The 19,629-nt window shown below is 33.6% G+C and overlaps 1 protein-coding gene across 2 annotated transcripts in view; it reads right to left on the bottom strand.

Moving 5' to 3' along the window:
* The window catches only part of LOC149803090 (prominin-1-A-like), a 153,695-nt gene that overhangs the window by 56,236 nt on the left and 77,830 nt on the right, over positions 1-19,629 (bottom strand). For both annotated transcript variants that reach the window (XM_089952679.1, XM_089952678.1), the window contains exons 15-18: positions 14,327-14,411; positions 8,049-8,189; positions 5,306-5,407; positions 2,749-2,823 (exon numbers count right to left, since the gene is read on the bottom strand). In XM_089952679.1, the coding sequence (XP_089808805.1) occupies positions 2,749-2,823; positions 5,306-5,407; positions 8,049-8,189; positions 14,327-14,411 (403 nt within the window). The remainder of the gene's footprint in view (positions 1-2,748; positions 2,824-5,305; positions 5,408-8,048; positions 8,190-14,326; positions 14,412-19,629) is intronic.

The following is a 19,629-nucleotide window of genomic DNA, read 5'->3' as shown; positions in this document are numbered from 1 at the left end:
GTAAAACATGGTCATAATTTCCACATCATCAAACTCATCCATGCTCTTGGAAAGATTGAGTTTCACCACTATTTTGAATGCTAGAATTTTAAAGCTTTTACAATACCTATTATGTGTCAATTAAGGGCAAATAATCTTCGAAATGCATGTCATATCTGCTGATCATTGAGCTCCTCTGAACTCTTGTTGAGATGAAGCTTTGCAGCTAATTTGCTTTAAAACAAATTAAAAATAAGGATGTAAGAGGGTACACAAGTTTATAGATTTGTACAACTCTTTAAAATGCTATAATTAATGTTGCAACTAGTGTTTACAAGGTTGTGTATTGGCAAAACCTATGTTAAGATGATCAAGGGCCATAACTCTGATTAGTACAGTAATTGATAATCAAGGGCCATAATTCTGATTAGTACAGCAATTGATGATCAAGGGCCATAATTCTGATTAGTACAGCAATTGATGATCAAGGGCCATAACTCTGATTAGTACAGCAATTGATGATCAAGGACCATAATTCTGATTAGTACAGTATTGTATTAACCTGAGCTCTTATAGAGATGAAGCTTCAAAGAGAAGTTGTTTACAATCTAAAAATAAATGTGGATGCTAAAGTGTGCACTAGTTTGTGCATTAGCAATGCCTATGCTAGGATGATCATGGGCCATAACTCTAAGAAATAAATGCAGAATGTGCTCAATAACAAAATAATTCAACCTCTTATGGAGATAAAGCTTCACGGCAAATTTAGTCAAAATCTAATATGTTCCAGGCTTGAGTTCCACTCACTTTTACACAGGGTTAAAAATTTTAAGAAAATTAGGTATTCCTCAAATTTTCCCCTTAGGAAGTCCTGGTGATACAAATCAGATGTGTATATCTTTGGAAGAGAAACATCCAGCGATATAAAGTTAAGTGTTAAGGGCCATAACTCTAGTCATTATGGAGCCCATAAAAGGTACATCTAGGACTAGAATACAATGTACATGATATGGTTTCTGAGCTATTCCATTTACATGGATCTGCTGTAGCAAAAATGTAACATTGATCTAAAAGGACAATAAAGGTTGCAGAGTTATGCTGGTTACAAGAAGTGTCAATTAATGAATTGTCAGACAGATGGATCAGTGGAAAAGGTGATTACTACAGGACCCCTATATTTCAATGCATGGCTATTGCAAATTTTCTCTTTAAATTTCAAATTTGATTTTTGTAAAATTAACAAGTTTAACTTGGACTGACACTTTATAGCCAATATTGTCCTGACACACTGTTCAACCACATATCTACCTACCTTCCCAGATACTATGACAGGGTATAAAAGACATATAATAATAAAATGAACATTTTATTTTAAATATGATATAAAAATATAGGTACCATATATATATATATATATATATATATATATATATATATATATATATATATATATATATATATATATATATATATATATATATATATATATATATATATATATAGGTGTTGTGTGGGTTAACGCCATTTTTCAGCACACGATAGGCTATACATGGCGGCCAGTATTAATGGTGGAGGAAGAACCCGGGACAACCCCGGAAAGAACCACCAACCCACGAGAAGCTACTGGCAAGCTTTCTCACATACCCACATTGGCTGAATCCGAGACTCGAACCCATGCAGACAGAGGTGAGATGGCAATGATCCGTAACGGAAAGCGCTTTAGACCACTTGGCCACTCGGGGCCCCATATATATATATAACTGTCAGTTAAGCAAGAAATGTGGGTCACAGTGATCTATCCCTTCCCTCGCCAAGTTAGAGGGAATCAATACGTAACAGTTTTTTTTTTACAGTGCATACAATATCTGAACTAAATGCAAAATCTTAACCAAGAAAATTGACAACTAATACTTTTATAAGTACTGTCCCATCCCTAGGTGGGTAGGTGTTATGAAACACATTCCAAGCTACTGCCTGGGACCATGGTCAAAATAATGGTTGACATTCAGTGACAATGTACATTCTTTAATATGTAGAGATGCAGATGCTGATGCTGGGTAGAGGTGAGCTAAAACAAAAATGCAATGGTTGATGAATGCGAGATGGATGAAGATCCATATCATAAGCTTCCATGGCCTTATGGCCACATGAGCTAAAATGTCAAACAGATAAACTATATCAACAATACCTAATACCCAACATTACTGGTATTTTACAGCTTTTATCATTCCATGCACTCAGGACCAAATATTTCAACCAATGGACCTGAACTACTAAATCTAAACTGCTTGCAGGATTTTATGGAAACTGTAAATACTATATGGAGTTACTGCTGGTGCAAATGTGCAATAAGGTTTTACTTCTTTGCACTGGCCTAATTTTTGGGATTGTATATATGTCTAGTTTGTTAAGTGTAAAGTGTCTATTTTGATGAGAAAAAGATTGAATTGTAATTTTTAAGAAGTGTGGAAGACCAATTTGCTTCCATATTGCAGAAATATTTTACTAGCTGAACTTAAGCTGAGATGCCACCCCTTCAGATCAATAGCAAGTTACAGGTCAATTTAAGTGATGTAGTAAGATTTATTATTAATACAAGTCTTCTTGCCATGAAAGTCTAAAGGATTCATTAATGTCATTTTAAGCATCAGCTTAATTTTATTGACATGCAGAAGGCGAGATAGTTTGATAAATGATTGTACTGTAATACCACTACAAATCAACATCATGAGAATGCAGTTTTAAAAATTTGTATGTATTCATGCTTACCTTTACTTCAGTGAAATTTGCAATTTGATTGTCCATCAATAAAACAAGTCTTGAAGATTGGTTTCTCAATAAATGCTGTTAAAAGATGTTAATATAATGGTTGAATTAGACCTAATCTCTACAGACAACAAAATCATTGAAAACCAAATTCTGAGCTATAATCAGTGAAAACTTGTCTAACCTAATCAGATTGACAGTGTAATAATGAACAAAAACCCATGCAAATTATTCAGATTGACAGACAAGAAGAAAAGGCTGTGATCAATGAAAGCCCATGTAACCTATTCAGACTGACAGGACTATTATCAAGGAAAGCCCATGTAACCTAATCAGATTGACAGGAATATTATCAAGGAAAGCCCATGTAACCTATTCAGACTGGCAGGACTATTATCAATGAAAGCCCATGTAACCTATTCAGATTGACAGGAATATTATCAAGGAAAGCCCATGTAACCTATTCAGACTGGCAGGACTATTATCAAGGAAAGCCCATGTAACCTATTCGGATTGACACGACTATTATCAATGAAAGCCCATATAACGAATTCAGACTGACAGGACTATTATCAATGAAAGCCCATGTAACCTATTCAGACTGACAGGACTATTATCAATGAAAGCCCATATAACCTATTCATACTGACAGGGCTATAATCAATGAGAGCCTGTGTAACTCATTCAGATTGACCAGGCTATTATCAATGAAAGCCCATATAACCAATTCAGACTGACAGGACTATTATCAATTAAAATCCATGTAACCTATTCAGATTGGCAGGTCTATAATCAATTAAAATCCATGTAACCTATTCAGACTGACAGGGATATGATCAATTAAAACTCATGTAACCTATTCAGATTGACAGGGTAATGATCAATAAAAACCTATGTAACCTATTCAGATTGACAGGGCAATTATCAATAAAAACCCATGTAACCTTTTCAGATTGACAAAATTTTCACATTACTACAAACAACTATCCCATTTTATATGGTCTCTAACTTATGCTATACATGGGAAGAAAACAAATGCCTAAATGGGTCATGATATTTGTCATCTGGTCTTCTTCAGATTTCAATATCATATTCATTGAATGCACACAATGGCACATCATCGTCTCTCTCTCTCTTAACTTACACATACACAATATACAGATTATTTCTACAATAAATGTCTAAACAGGGTCAAAGAATTCCAGAAGATAAAATTATAATTGTTTTAAATATCTGATTCATATTGAACTGTGATAATACACATGGCTCTAAGTAAGATAAAGAAAACCCTTTTTTACATACTGCTGACATTAAATTCAACAATTGGGACTGAGGACAGCAAAAACATGAAAGCCAGATCATGCTGCACATATATTTCTATTTAATTTGATTACCATGGCATACTTCACATATTTTTATAAGGTAGCAGTGGATGATATTGAACATAATTGGCTTTTTATAATGAATTAAAAGCAAATGATTAGTTAATAAAGTTATTTAACCCTTAAAACATGCATATTTTGCAAGTATTTTACAGTGAAAAATATATTATAAACTCAAAACAAAATGTTCTGCTCCGACAAGAAATATCACTGGTCAAGTATTTCAGTGTGCTAAATTTGTTAGGGTTATGAATCTATTGATTATACATGATCATTCTTCTTATTACTTGGTTTTTAATAATGCCATTATTATTATTTATTTTATTGCATCTGAACCAATTTTAACTAAATATTTTTCTGGATTTTTTTCTGTCAAGTTATTTTTGGACAGATCATTTCCAAACTTTTTTTGACCATAAATGAAACATTGATTTCCTCCCCTGCAAACCTACACTATAACTGAATAGACTTGACTTCAACAGCAATTTCTCTGCATTCGACTGAATATAATTTGCTATGAAATGCTGTTCTATGCTTGGTAATATCTTGCTGAAGGTATAGCTAATCTCCAAAAATGTTTAAAAAAAGCTAATAGCAGATAATGTCCAAAAGACAGTTGTGATTCTATGATATGTGTCCTCAAATTGTTTACTCATGCAATTTGGAGAAATCATTTCTAGGAAATACAAATCATATCTTGGGGTTTGAAAACCCAAAAATCATTTTTTAATGTGACACACTATGACATAGTGGTATGCCACATACAAGTACTTCTGGCAAGAAGAAAATAATAGATTTTATATTTGGTTGCTTTGGAAGCTATATATTTGCTAGAGAGGTATGCAAACTTGTAAGAACAGACTAAATTATATTTTTTAATGTATTAAGAACAAATATAAAAATTACAGTAGGACAAGAATCCTTTGAAGAGACTGATGCTCTATTGCTAACAATTTTCAATGGAGGATAAAACCATTTCTTCCATTTAACTGTGGAGTTTTGTTTCTGCTTCACAACAATCATCAACTGTAGTTGATTTCACATGCAAGTTTTTATGACAAATGTAAAATATTTGCAACAAACAAGTAGTCCTCTACTATAAATACATGTAATTAGTGCACTGCCACCTAGGAATTGTTCATCTGTCACCATCTCTTTATATCCACAAAAATACTCACAGCAGTACTAGTATTACCAGCCTTCTGCATCTGTTCAGCATCATCATTTAGACTGTGGGCAAGTCTTCCCAAATCAGTTCCAATGAAATTATCTAAATCAGTCTGGAATCCAAAAGAAAACATTTTGTTTACTGACTTTGGGATTAACATTTGCAAAAAAATACTGTAGAATCTAGATAATAAGCAAATCCATGAAAATAAGTGTATACATGTATTAGGCACACATGCACTTTTTAGCAAAAATGAGTACAGTAAACATTACATGATACACTCATTTCATGACCTTTTACCCCACCAATAACCATGACCTTTGAGCCAGGGACATGTGAAAGAGTCTTAGGTCATGTGAGAAAGCTTGTTAGCGGTTCTTACTTTGGTTTCTTCCCACGATCTTCTTCCTCCACCAGTTATACTGGTCACCATATATAGCCTGTCTTGCATGAAAAATGTTGTTAAACCCAAAACAACAACAACATTTCCCTTGATGTGACCTTCACCTAGAGGGCAATGGGTATGATATAAATATGCAAGAAATTATCATGATATCTAACAGGCTAAATTTTCATTAAAATATTTTCACTGGTTCTGTTATGCATATCTATATTTTTTTGTAACTCCTAGTACTTGATTTTATCTAATTTGTATAATTCTTATTCATGGCTGTATTGTGTACAAAATATCTTTAGTTCAGTCTGGCCTGTGTGACTTGAGGATAATATTGCATAGAATTTATAAATAGATGTTTACGTATCTGATGACAATTAGCAATCTTAATAATAAGATTATGGCATAGTTTCTCAGTCACTAATGGGATATCAATGTTTCAAGAATAATTCTGTGGCTTTATATTGGTTGCGCAAGATTACGTGAATATGCTTAATTTGATGTAAAATCAACAGCTTATGCTGTTGCATGGGGTCTATTGTGAAGTACAGCTGTAATATATCATGTATATTAAGATAAAGTTCAATCAGTTTCATTCTGATTTTTGGAGTCATTCACACTTATTGTGTTCCTGCTATAAGTCTGCAGACATATTTTATTTTGTACTAAGATATTTCTGACAGGAAAAACATTTGCTTGCACAGTTCAGTGGAAATAAAAAGTGCTCATTATTTGCTTTAATATTATTCTGGAACTGTGATAAATTATTCAAAGGAATTCTGGACAACACTATCTTGACAAGTCATTGTTCTTGGAGGACCAGTACATTTCCAGTATTGAAATTTATAAGGAACTTTTCATTTTTTTAAGACTTTCATAGACCTTGATAGGGACTAGTTTGGATTCACTTCAAAATGCTGTAAGTTTCTCTCACATTTCTCATTTATAACTTTGATAATTAAGTTGTTTGCTAAGTTTTATAAAAATTGTTGGTTTTGCTTCTTTTCTTTTACTGAAGTTTGTGACCATAGAGTCATAACAGTTCAAAAGTTATCCCTGAACTTGTACATAGGTCACATTATATATAACAGGCTAAAGCATCATGAAAATGTCTTTCAAAGTTCAAAAGTTATGCTCCAGACAAGAATACAAGGGATAGTTTCATTATCCCTGCTGAGGTGTTCACCTTGAAGCAGGGTGTGTCTCTTTGGCATGCTACACACCATCTATACATAATACACAGTTGGCTAAAATTTCATCATAGTGTATAGTGCAGTGCCATCATAACATAGCCCAGTGAAAACATTACAAAACGCATGGATGTCACTCATAATCAAATCTGTATGAGATTATGCTGAAACAAGCTTTCATATCAAATCTGATCAGAAATATGGCCTCTAGAATGTTCACAAACTCAGCCCATCAGATGTGAGATAATCTTATTTAATATGCATTGTTATCACTCATAATAGAACTCATATGAGGTCTTGATATGAGCTCACATTCCAAATCTGATCAAAATCCAATCAGAAATAAGCATTCACAAACTCAGCCAATCAAATGTAAGACCACCTCATTAAATGTGCATGTTTCTTGTAAATAAACTCATATGAGATCTTGGTGATACAATAAGATTATGTATTAAATCTGAACAAAATCTGATCAAATATGAATTTTAGTTTTCACAAATTCAGCCAGTCATATGCAGTGAGACCTAATTAAAATGTGTTGATGTTGCTCATAAATCAAACTCATCTGAGGTGTTGATGCAAGTTTATATATCAAATACTGATCAAAATTTGAAATGAAGCTTATTGTGTTCAAAAACACAATGTGGATGGACAGAGAGACAAACAGCCATAAGTCCTCTTAGCTGCTGGCCATGTGAACAAATATTGACAATCAAAACTATTTCTTTTCAAGTGATGAAACACAAGTTGAACTATTACAATCACAGTTTGTTGTATTTTAAGGAAAAGCCCAAGAACACTAACAGAGATCTAAGGAGACATATTTTTTGGAGAAACGTAAAGTATGTTAAATGTAGTGTTTGAATTACAACCAGTGACCACAAGGATTCTAAATAGTGTCCTTTTTTATTCACAATATAAATATTTATATTGTCAATGACCACATTGCCAGATTTAAGTTAAGAATATGAATTCCTGAAAATGTAGTGATGCTAAAACACAGTTGTATTGTGATTTACATTATTCAAAGCATACAACATTCAATAATGCAAACAGATGATATAGCCATTTTTATTTTAATTGAATTTTGATGGACACAACATCATACACCTTGGTGTCAATGCCATTTGCAAAATGATTAATTCATGGAAGATGAAATAATTACCCACCTGATTATAAAATTCTGTAAATTTGATACTGTTCAGCACTGTAAAGTTATTAAGCTGCCACTCTAGTTGAGGAGTCAGAAAGTTTGTATCTGAAATGTTAATATCCTTGTTTGCCAGCTCACTTACTTGCTTGTTGATTTCCTGTAAAAAATTAAAAGCACACAAACACACAAATAAAGTTGATCTAGCTTTCAAATAACACACTTTTAAAATTATATTTGGATTAGAGATGTCCCTATGTAAGTATGATTGTTTCGTTTCTTTCTGTTTTTAATACAAATTAAGCAGAATAACTGCAGAATCCATGAGAAGCGGCAGATTATTTACAATTTTACTTAATTTTAATTGTCACTCACTTTCATAGAAAGTATAATTATAATAATACTAATACTACTACTACTACTACTACTACTAATAATAATAATAATAATAGTAATGACTTTATTTAAAGAAGGTCATTAGGTCAACTGACCAATCTTCCATGAGGCATTCTACAATGACGTTTGTACACATAAATAAATCAAATGCACAATTCTTACCAGACGAGGTGTCTTTAGACAACAAATGCTATTATAAACTAGACAATCAATCAACTGCAATAATAAAATATGCACATAGCTCCAAGGATGAGTACACACAGGATTCATACAAATAGTAGCAGCTGCCATGTGTAAAACATTACAGGTGTGCACATGATAACAATGTTGTAAAATGTAGTTGTACTGAATTAAACAAAATCATACAAATTGTTGTTCTGTAGATGTTGACTAAGAAGCTTTTTGAAACCTTGGCATGTGTCAGCTGACTTTATATAAGATGGTTTGGAATTCCATAGTTTGGCTCCAGAAAATGCAAAAATCTTCTTATAAAACTCTGAATTTGGTTTAGGTAAGTATAATGTGTTGTTTGAGATGGATCTTAGCTCACACATATGTACACTTTTCAACATTTAAGATAATCAGGAGCCAATCCATTTTCTGTACTGCCATTACCCCAGACAGAACAACAATATTCTAGGTGTGGCATGATATGTGCATTATAGAATATCTTTCTCTGTTCTTGAGGGAGATAAGATTTTATTCTGTTCAAGAGATAAAACAGTGAGTTAACTTTTTAATGACCTTATCAACTTGTATTTTCCAATACAAGATATTGTCTATGATGATGCCAAGTAGTTTTTATTTTCAGACTGTTGTATATCCATTCCTTTTATCATTGCTCTGAAGTCATCTTTCTCAGCTTTTACTCTTGCCTCTTTACTTGTCATACAATCAAGGCAATGTCTGAGATATGCTCATCAAATGTCTTATAGAGAAGGCAATTTCAGAGATCTACTAATAAAATGTTTTATATTCAGAGCACTGTCTGAAATCTGCTCATAAGTGTCTTACAGTCGTGACATAATCTGGGATCAGCTCATAAAATGTCGTACAGTCAAGGCATTATCTGACATCTGCTCATAAAATGTCTTACAGTCAGGACATAATCTGAGATCTGCTCATAAAATGTCTTACAGTCAGGACATAATCTGAGATCTGCGCATAAAATGTCTTACAGTCAAGGCATTAACTGAGATCTGCTTATACAAATGTCTGATTAAACTCTAAAGGTAACATGCTCCTTTTCCACAATTCTTACATACTTGGGTGGTTTCTAGCCAGATTTAAATGGTGTAATTTAGTTACATCAGCTGTATTCAAACAGAATGAAATTTCATGAGCTACTTGAGTACAGTGATTTTTCTTTTGTTTAATAAATTAATCCTATTTGTAGCTACTTATTCAGGATTTTCATACCCAGTAAATTATCATAAAAGAATAGCAATAATACAAGTTGCCAAATTAGTCAGAAAAGACTTTAAACCTACAGCTCTTTTTGTGCTCCAGCACACTTCCCTGTATTTAAAGTCTAGAGCAATTCTGATGGTATATCATCACACATCCCCATGGTTTGAAATATCATAATTTGAAGCAATACACATGTCTCAATTCTGAACCTTTCATCCCACCCATGACCACATCCTGGACCATGATCCAGGGTTTGCTACATAAAATTTTGCCAAAATACTTTTGAAGGTGCAGTTGGTACAGTGCCAGGCCACCAGACCTGTGTCCTCTCACAAAAAAGTAAATATCTACATATTTGGACAAAACATCAATAAACAGTAAACTTTTAAAATTGATGATGCCTGTGATATTTATGGTTTGACTGCATCTTTGCGTGTTTCATTTTTGGGCTTATTTTAAAAATCTGCATGGGCTGAAGTTGTTCAGAAGGGAACAAAACCTATTCAATAATCTTTACCTGTTTTATTACAAACCAACAGTGGTGAGTGTTTAAAATATGTCGTAATTAGGTTCCATAAATATGCAGCAGAGATTTCCTACAATTTCCATAGGTTGATAATTCCCTGAAATAACCAGTCGATTCTGAACCTAAATAGAATACTTAATGGTAAATGACACTGAGAAGATCAAAAAAGTAAATGGGGTGAAAGCAGTTTTGCTGTGAACTCAGGCAGAGAGGGCAAATCCTTATGTGATCTCATAAGACAACACTGGAACTCTTTGAATAGAAAAGCTGACAAAGTCTACTGTATCTAAGGTAAACAAAAAAGAGGATCTCAATATTGGCAAATAGTCCTTAAATACTGAGAAGCATAGTGTAATAACAAAATACCAAAAAGTCAGATACCCAAAACTATTTGCCTGAAAACTGTTGAACTTTAAAAAAAAGTTATCACTTATTAAAAAGCTGAAATTTGGAAAGCCATTTAACCCCCAGAAAAATATTCCAAGTGTTTGTAATTTTTCTTCAATGTGGCAGTGAAAAGTAAATGGAATAACTTTTTTCAAAAAATATTTATGACATATACCAATAGTGATAATCATCTTTCTTATGGTTTGCTTGTATTTTACGGTATTCATATTAGCTCAGTTACTAGAGAATTAACTTGCAATCTATGGATCACAGGTTCAGTACCCAGCCAGACCAGTCCCAAGTTCAAAAGCCCAAGATTGCATGTCATAGAATGAATTATCTTAGTGTCATAATGATGCATGCTATATATCAGGGATGCATAACATGTGGCCCACATGCTGAATCTGGCTCGTGAATATGTTCTGTCTGGCCCTCAGGGCAAATGAAAACAAATGAAATCTGACCAGTGAACAGTAATTATATTAAAGAAATTAGTGTTTGTGGCCCTCGAGTGGTCTTAGAAAATGCAACTGGCCCTTGGCCAAAAAAGGTTGTGCACCCCTGCTATATATGATGAAAATAAATCAAGTGGTTGAGGAAATATATGCAAATGAAAAGCTTCAAACCAAAACAATAACAAATTATTTACTCTGCCACTGCCACCATCCCTACAGCTGGTTCTTTCATAAAAGTGATTGCTAGGTCTCACCATCCACTGATGTGGGTTTTACATATAAATTTTTAAAAAAAAAGATTTTTAAGCAATTTTAACAATTAAAGCTTTGGTTCTTGAAGTAATTAAAATTTATTGAAATTAAAGAAGGGAACATGCTGGGACCGAAATAATGATTTGCCTTCAAAGGGACTGAGGATTTGGTTTTGAGACATTAAAACATCATTGAAATTTTAGACACTTTGACCTCTGAATCATTCAGGGACCCCACAGAAATGAGCATTCTTAATGCAGTGAGGAAGAAACTATAATATTGCATTTCTAGGGCTGGTTACAACTTAAGGGTATGTATGGCAATGAATTATTACCTTGGAACTAAGCCCTGGTGGACAATGTCTTGACCCCTAATGACAAACTATGAAAGAAGACAATGTTCCTGGAGCTAAAATGTCATTCGCTTATTTATGGATGTAGTCTCTAAGCATGCACCATTGAAAGTATGTTAAGTAAAGTATGAAATCCAACCTAATTGGCTTACTACTGAAATCCTAGACTCTGCAAAAACATATAACCAATTCATGGCTATGGGAAACCATGCACAATACAAAGTATGGAGAAATAAAATAACAAGTATAATTAAAAACGCTAAAAAAACTTATTATCAATCAATGCTTGAATACAAAAAGAACAACACAAACTCCATTCAAAAAGTCATTAATGAAATAATTGGGGGAACACAAAGATCAGGCAACTAAAATTCACTCACTTCTGGTAAATGACACCATAGTCACTGATGACACTGACATTGCAAATGTTTTCAATGATTTTTTTCACCAACATTACCACAAAGTTAAAAGAACCAGTGATAGAAAACAACTTAAATGAACTGAAAAAGTTCTCCAGCAGCAGAATCCCTAGGGCAGTGTGTTTCTGTGTCCCACGAGTATCAAAAAACTTTGTTAATAAATGTTTCAATGAATTTGATACCAAGAAATCTACAGGACTTGTGCATGACTCATTAAATCTTCTGTCTGAGCTAATTCTGATAGTATAATACATAATCAATTTAAGTATTGCAACCTCATCTGTACCCAAAATGTGGAAAACTGCCGAAGCAATGCCTATTCACAAATCTGGTTCTAAGAATGATGCTGATAACTACTGGCCAATTTCAATACTACCAAACTTGTCAAAATTGATTGAAAAACATGTCCATGACTTGTTATTGTCTTATTTACCCAAACACTTGCTGTTACACCCTAATCAATCAGGCTTTAGACAGAAACATTCATGTGAGACTGCTTTGATCTCCCTAACTGATAAATGGCTTCAAGCACTTTATCTAGGTAAAATAATAGGATCTGTATTTGTAGATTTCAAGAAAGCTTTTGACATGGTGGATCATGAAATCTTTTGGCAGAAACTGAAAACTTACCAATATCTTGAAAGCACAATTAGATGGTTTACTTCATACTTAAGTGAGACAACACAACATGTTTATATAAATAATGTTTTGTCTGAACCTGAAATCAATTCGATATGGAGTACCACAAGGCTCAATTATAGGTCCATTATTGTTTGTACTGTTTATTAATGACCTAACACTTTTACAAAGGGATTCAATATCATCTACAGATCTCTATGCAGATGACACAACATTGTCAGACATCCAAAATACAAAGCATGAACTGGAAATTTCTTTACAGGATGCCCTGAACAAACTGGACAACTGGTGCACATGCAATGGCATGGTGGTAAATACTGGTAAAGCTAAAATATTACTTATCTCAACATGGCATAAAAGGACAAATCTTGATAGTGATGAACTATATCTGACATGGAAGGATAAAAATTTGAAAATTAACTGTCATGATAGACTACTTGGTGTTTTGTTATAATAACCTATCTTGGACTGAACATATCAAATGTATCAGCAAAAAAGTTAATCCAAGTTTATTTCTTCTCAGTAGGATAAGACGTTTTCTCCCTGAAAGGCACAGAAAACTACTTTATAACTGTTACATACAACCCTATTTGGACTACAGTAATATAATATGCCTTTTTATGGGGTAATTCAAATGATAAAAACATAGCAAAGCTAGCACATCTTCAAAAAAGAGCATTTGGGCTAATATCAATCCAGAAAGAAATCAAGGAAAATGTAGCTGGTAAGTTAAAAATATTACCTATTAAAGACCAAATCCATTTGAGAAAAGCTAAATTAATGTACATGATATCCAATAATAGTGCTCCTGAATATTTACAATCACTATTCCAGTATAGGCTATCTGGCAATACTCCCCACCTGTGATCCATGTCTAGCAAACAGTATAAAATTCCCAAACCAAATAAGGAGTTATTTAAAAAAAGTTTCCAATACTCTGGAACTCTGCTCTGGAATAGTATTCCAGTTGAGATTAGAAATGCCCACTCTATTTCCTTCTTCCAAACCCAATATATCCAGTGGCTTCAGAGATGCAGCAAAAATAAATAAATTCCTTTGCATGAGGGCCTCAAGGTTGATTAGTTCTTCAGCTAACTGAGTTACCCTCATTAAATAAAGTCATTATTATTATTATTATTATTATTCATTTTGAAAGTTACTCTACTAAACAACTGGTAATTACAGACAGGTACATGTAAACCACAAAGTTTTGTGAATTCTTCCTGAGCCAATTCTTCTTTAAGAGCAAATGCTGTAGCAGATAAACAACCATTGTACACCGTATCACCAACACCTTTTCTAAGTGGAGATAAGCTGACGGTGTAGGACCATTTACATTTATCTCGTACCAAAAAGAAGAAAAAAAACCTCAACTAAATGTGCTCAGAGCAAGAAAGCCATGGAAGGTTAAATTATGAGCATGGCATTAGTTCAGTACAAATATGGGTTTGTATTACTTACTGTCATATTTATCAATTCTTCCAGATTTATGGTTTTGTAAATTAGGTTAATTGTAGTGTACAGTCCTTTATTTTCTTTGCAGTTTCTGTAGAATAAAAGAAGCATCATCTAATTATTCATTTACAATACATATTTAATCTTTAATTTGATACAGAGTCAATTCTTTAATTACTGGGTATATTTAAAGTCGGCAGATCAAAACCTACAGCATGCAACATACTTTAATAGTTTAGAGGGATGTTTACAGTAAAGTGGTTAAAGCACTTTCTTTCACATGCAATGTTATCATGTTCCTAACTGGATACTACCTAGACATATACAAAATGACACAGATTATAGGAATTATGGCATTATGCTCATCTATGATCACTAATAATGGAAATTATGGCATCATGCCAGCCTATCATCACATAATATAGGAACTGTGGCAAAATACCAACCTGTCATCACTGATTATAGAAATTATGGCAAAATGCCAACCAATGATAACAGATAATAGGAATTTAGGCAAAATAACAACCAGTGGTCATCAATAATAGAAAATATGTCATCTTCATAAAATCTGGATGAACTGTCTTAAATGGATACATGTCTAATTAAGGTATAGTTCTCCCTCTTTATAATGCTGTTAAGAGGTGAAACTGAAGTGAACTGTGTTTAAGCGAGAGACCATTATCCAGAAGGATTTTCCATCTATCCTGTGTCTAATGGTGCATTAAAACAGCACTGCATATTTAATGATATGAAATCATGTTATAAATGGTTTTTTAAAGTCAAGAAGTCAAAATAAGTGAAACAAAATAATAATTATAAAAACAACAAATTGATCACTTAATGTAAGTAAAGAAACTTTAAATTTTAGCTCAGGTGAAATCTAAAGCCCAAAATGAATATATTAAGACCAACGCAAGTTAAAAAAAATAATATTTTAAAGTAAAAATTATATTAATTATATGATTATTATTATTTAAAATTTGGTGCATTTTTCAATTTGATTAAAATCAAGATCTACATAAGTCTGATGAGCACAGATAAAGATTGATGCCCTGTCAACAGCTAAATTTCCCATTCCACTTATATTTCTGTAATTTAACAGAGAAGTACTGCATTCTGTATAGGGGCAGGGTTCTAATAAAATGATATGTTCCAAATTAGATTTTTCACTTCATTGAATGTAACAGATATTATTTTGGATTGGTAAATCAAAAGGTCAACAGAATGGGATCTTGCATCATTGTTTGTCAGATTATATCCAAAATCATGATTTTAATCGGATTGGTTAATTCTTAAAATGAATACTTATTTTTTCTTGCTTCCATCAACTTGATTTATTTCATATTTGAAACTGATTGATGCCTACCTTTCTGTACATGCTCAATAAGGTGTGTTTTGCATGTATGTGTTAATAACTTGACTTGGAAATAGCCATAGTAGTCAACAGGGAGTTTTAATGTGGTTTGACTGATATCAATATTTGGGTAAAAATGCAAATGTAGCAAGACATATCTGATCCAGTAAAATATTTCACTGTACGATAGGCTGCTGTCTGATTTTTTACCTGGCATCATGGAAGCTGAATGCATCAATTGGCCATGTTCCCTTGTCTGGGACTGGAGAAATGTAAAAGGGAAGTCATGTTGTAGAGCCATGTCACAAACAAGTCCCACACAATGTGAAAAGGAAGCAGTTCTGAAACCATTCCATGAAGACTTTACCTGTTCTTGACAGACAGTCCACTAATACATTTTTCAATTCTGAAATGTGGCAAACTCGGAGAGTGATGTTCTCTAAGGTTTCCCAGCAAAAGGAAGTTCCAGCTGTCCATGATAAGAGATGGCCACGAATGCCTCCTTGACAATAAAGATACACTGATGGATGTGTTTTCTGAGGAGACCATTATACATCACCCCTTTATTATGTTGCCAGGCACCCATGCAAAGCTAGAAATATGGCCTTGATTGCTAGGTTGTTGATGTGAAGAGAATTAAATCCTCTAACTCTAAATGAGTGTCCCAGCCAGAATGTGATGCATTGGTTAACAGATCAAAGAGGTCATATGGTACATGCATGAAACCCAGACAGGAGTCAGTCTCAATTCATGCAACACAAGTGATGAAAATCTGGTCCTGGTGGAATCAGAGCTCATAAGGGATTGCTGCATGGTTCCACCTTGCAAGAAGAAGAATCTGGAGAGGGCACATATATAGACATCAGAAGAAAGCCAGATCTGTAGCAGTGTTCAAGGCATTCACAATAGGGATAGGAAAAAATCCAGCTGACAATGATATCTTTGCTCATAGTTCCTCTAAACTTGTCATGATTCATTCTACCTGGCCCATGGATCTGGACTAAGTTTTGCTTTGTGAAGTTGATCCCCATGTAAACAAAGTCCTGAGATGGAATGAGGTCTAACATTGTCAGGTTAGGTAAAAGACCCAACCAAGTTATTGTACACCAGCAAAAGAACAGATCCTGATGGAGGAACTATCCCTGAACACAGATCAGCAAATTATCATCAAAATACTGGAGATTCAGAATTTCCAGCAATCAGAGGTATGGTGCTACTAATCTCATAACTTGGTGATGACTCTGTGTGTGGACACAAGCCTGAATGCCAGGACATGGAACTGGGAAACTTCTTGGTAAGAGCAAAACTGGAAGCATTTGTGATTCCAAAATAAGAAATTGATTTCACAGGAAAGATCAATTTTAAGAAACAACTTTACACTTTTCTTGGTGACAAGGAAGATCCCAAAGAAGAATGCAGGAGATTTTTCAGAAACCTCTCAACTGCCCCATTCTGTACAAGAGGGCACACCTCTTTAAATTTTCCAAAATTGGATTGGTGAAAAAACATTGATGTCCTTGATAGAGTGGGTTGTTCCCAAAACCACAGTTGGCAACCCTCACTCAAAATAGAGAAGACCCATCCATCATCTGTGATGCTTCACCAAGCATCTAAAAAGTGGCCCAGGCAAATACCTATAGGGTTGTTTTTGAAGAGGAATGCATGAAAAGAGAGGGTCCAAGTCCATAGGGCTTTAGGAAATGAAGGAAGGTGAGAGAATTTCCTCCTTGGCTCTTCTGTGATCATGAGATGAACCCAACTGTTGAGGAAGATGTTGAAAACATGGTTGCAGATTGGACTGAGATTGCATCTGTTTAAAGAACTTTGTGGATGGTTCCTTGTGGAAATTCACATTGCCAAGCATTTTCGCTGATTGTGATAGGCCAGGATTGGTTCTAAGGGATCTGTGCTGATGATCCTTCACATATTGGGAATCCATTGTAGGAATGAGTCCTCCGAAGATGGTCTCAGCTTCTAAAGGAGCAACCCTGAGAAGGTCTTTACTGTGGTTATGTAGGACCTTAAAAGAGTCAAAAGTTCAACTGATAATGACATTGAAACAGAAAACACATGTTGGGGATTTTGGACACAGTTTCCAGCACATGCTGCAATGTGGCTGAATTCATTGCAGTCTCCTATACCATAGTGAATTAAACAGCTGAGAAGAGTTTACAATGACTACTAACAACTGGGATTTCTATTCAGTTGTCTTTATCGAATGTCAGTGTCAATGAAATCACTACAGTGATGAAGAACTACCCTGTCTCACAGCTTGATCACATAATGCTGGAAAGGATATCAATACAAATTACATCATTGAAGCAACCACTTTGTTTTTAACATGTGTTTTTTTAAATATTTGTTGTGAATAAAACACTAAAACATACAATAGTTATCATGTATACATACTTCTTACCAGATGGGTGTTCATGCTCATTGGGTGTTCATGCTCATTGGGTGTTCATGCTCATTTTCTTATTCTATGTAAGGTTTACTTATACAAACAAAAATACACTACAAGAAAGTAACTGAATTTGTATGCTGTATTCCAAACTAAATACACAAATGCGGATTCATCATTACACAACAATATTGATGTGTACATAACTCCACCCAGCTAAATTTGAACTTAGTTGCACGATTGACATCACTTTCGAAAGAAATTTTTATTTTGGTCTACTTAAAATTGACATTTAGAGTCATATTGCTAATGAATGCACATTGCAACAACTTTTCTATTTGGTCTGGTATTAATAGATTTTGGAAAAATATGAACGTTTTTAGTTTAATTATCAAAAAGACAATATGGAATATAATGTTCATTTCATTTTGAATGCAGTAAGGAGGATGTTATTGTACTTGGAATGTACTCGAATGTAGTCGAAAGTACAGTACAATTTTGAAATGTGTTATCAAGTTTTGGAACCCATAGCTCATGTAATTCGGAGTTGCAGAACTAAGAAAGTACATTTTCAGGAAACTCAAGATGTAAAACTGTAGGTATATTTTTTGCCATTCTTATTACCAGCTAAAGAAGACACATTTATGTCTTGCCACTTCACACTATTTGTAGGGACCTAAACAATTTTATGACCTGTCTGGTGTCCATCGCTAGCCTAAATCTGAAACACTGTATCAAAAACTTAATGCAGAATATTGCCAAGCAGCTGGTATGTGGCAGTCCACAAAACAGCGGCTTTAGTTCATTCAGGAACAAATTTAATCAACCAAAACACAAAGCATCTAATACATGAGTGTACATGATTTGTTTATAAAGTAGTTCCTAATACACTATACTACTATTGGGCACATGTGTCATGTACATGCATGCAATATGAAGTTGTTCAATATCATAAAATATTGCATGATTCTGACAATGTAAAGTTAACAGAGATGAAAATGCACATATAATAATTAGCATTTTGTTTATAGCCCATTTTATGCAAGCTTCACACAATTTTACAGGTTTGGGATTCATGTCTGTCAAGCAATCATCAAAAGAACATAATATTTATCTAAGACAATATGAATAAAATATCTTAAAACATCAAAAAGATCACCTTAATGTAATAAATTTAATTACTGTGGTTTCACAAATTTTCAAGTGGTACCAATTTTCATGCATTTTGTTGTTGCCACAAACCTCAAAATCAAAATGTGTTTTTTAAAATTTAACCCATAAAGAAGAATCTTTTATATTGTTTCAATGTACACATAATCTGCCGTAAAAGCTATCACGGCTGTAATTTCCACTCACTACCGTAAATCATTATTTTTAAAATAAGAAAAGCACAAGGTATTCAAACACCTGTACTACTGATCATAAAAGAATCAATAATAAATTATATTAGTACATAACAATTAGATTTAGTACTTATTCAACTTAATTCTTCATTATTGTATGAATAATTAAAATTCTCCAGATCGCACATTGCATTTATCCATGCATGCTTAA

The sequence above is a fragment of the Sinohyriopsis cumingii genome, chromosome 3 (genome assembly GCF_028554795.1).
Source record: "Sinohyriopsis cumingii isolate HCF-2022 chromosome 3, ASM2855479v2, whole genome shotgun sequence".
NCBI classification, from domain to species: domain Eukaryota; kingdom Metazoa; phylum Mollusca; class Bivalvia; order Unionida; family Unionidae; genus Sinohyriopsis; species Sinohyriopsis cumingii.
The sequence above is the reverse complement of the archived record's forward strand: the minus strand, read 5'-3'. Positions and strand labels throughout refer to the sequence as shown.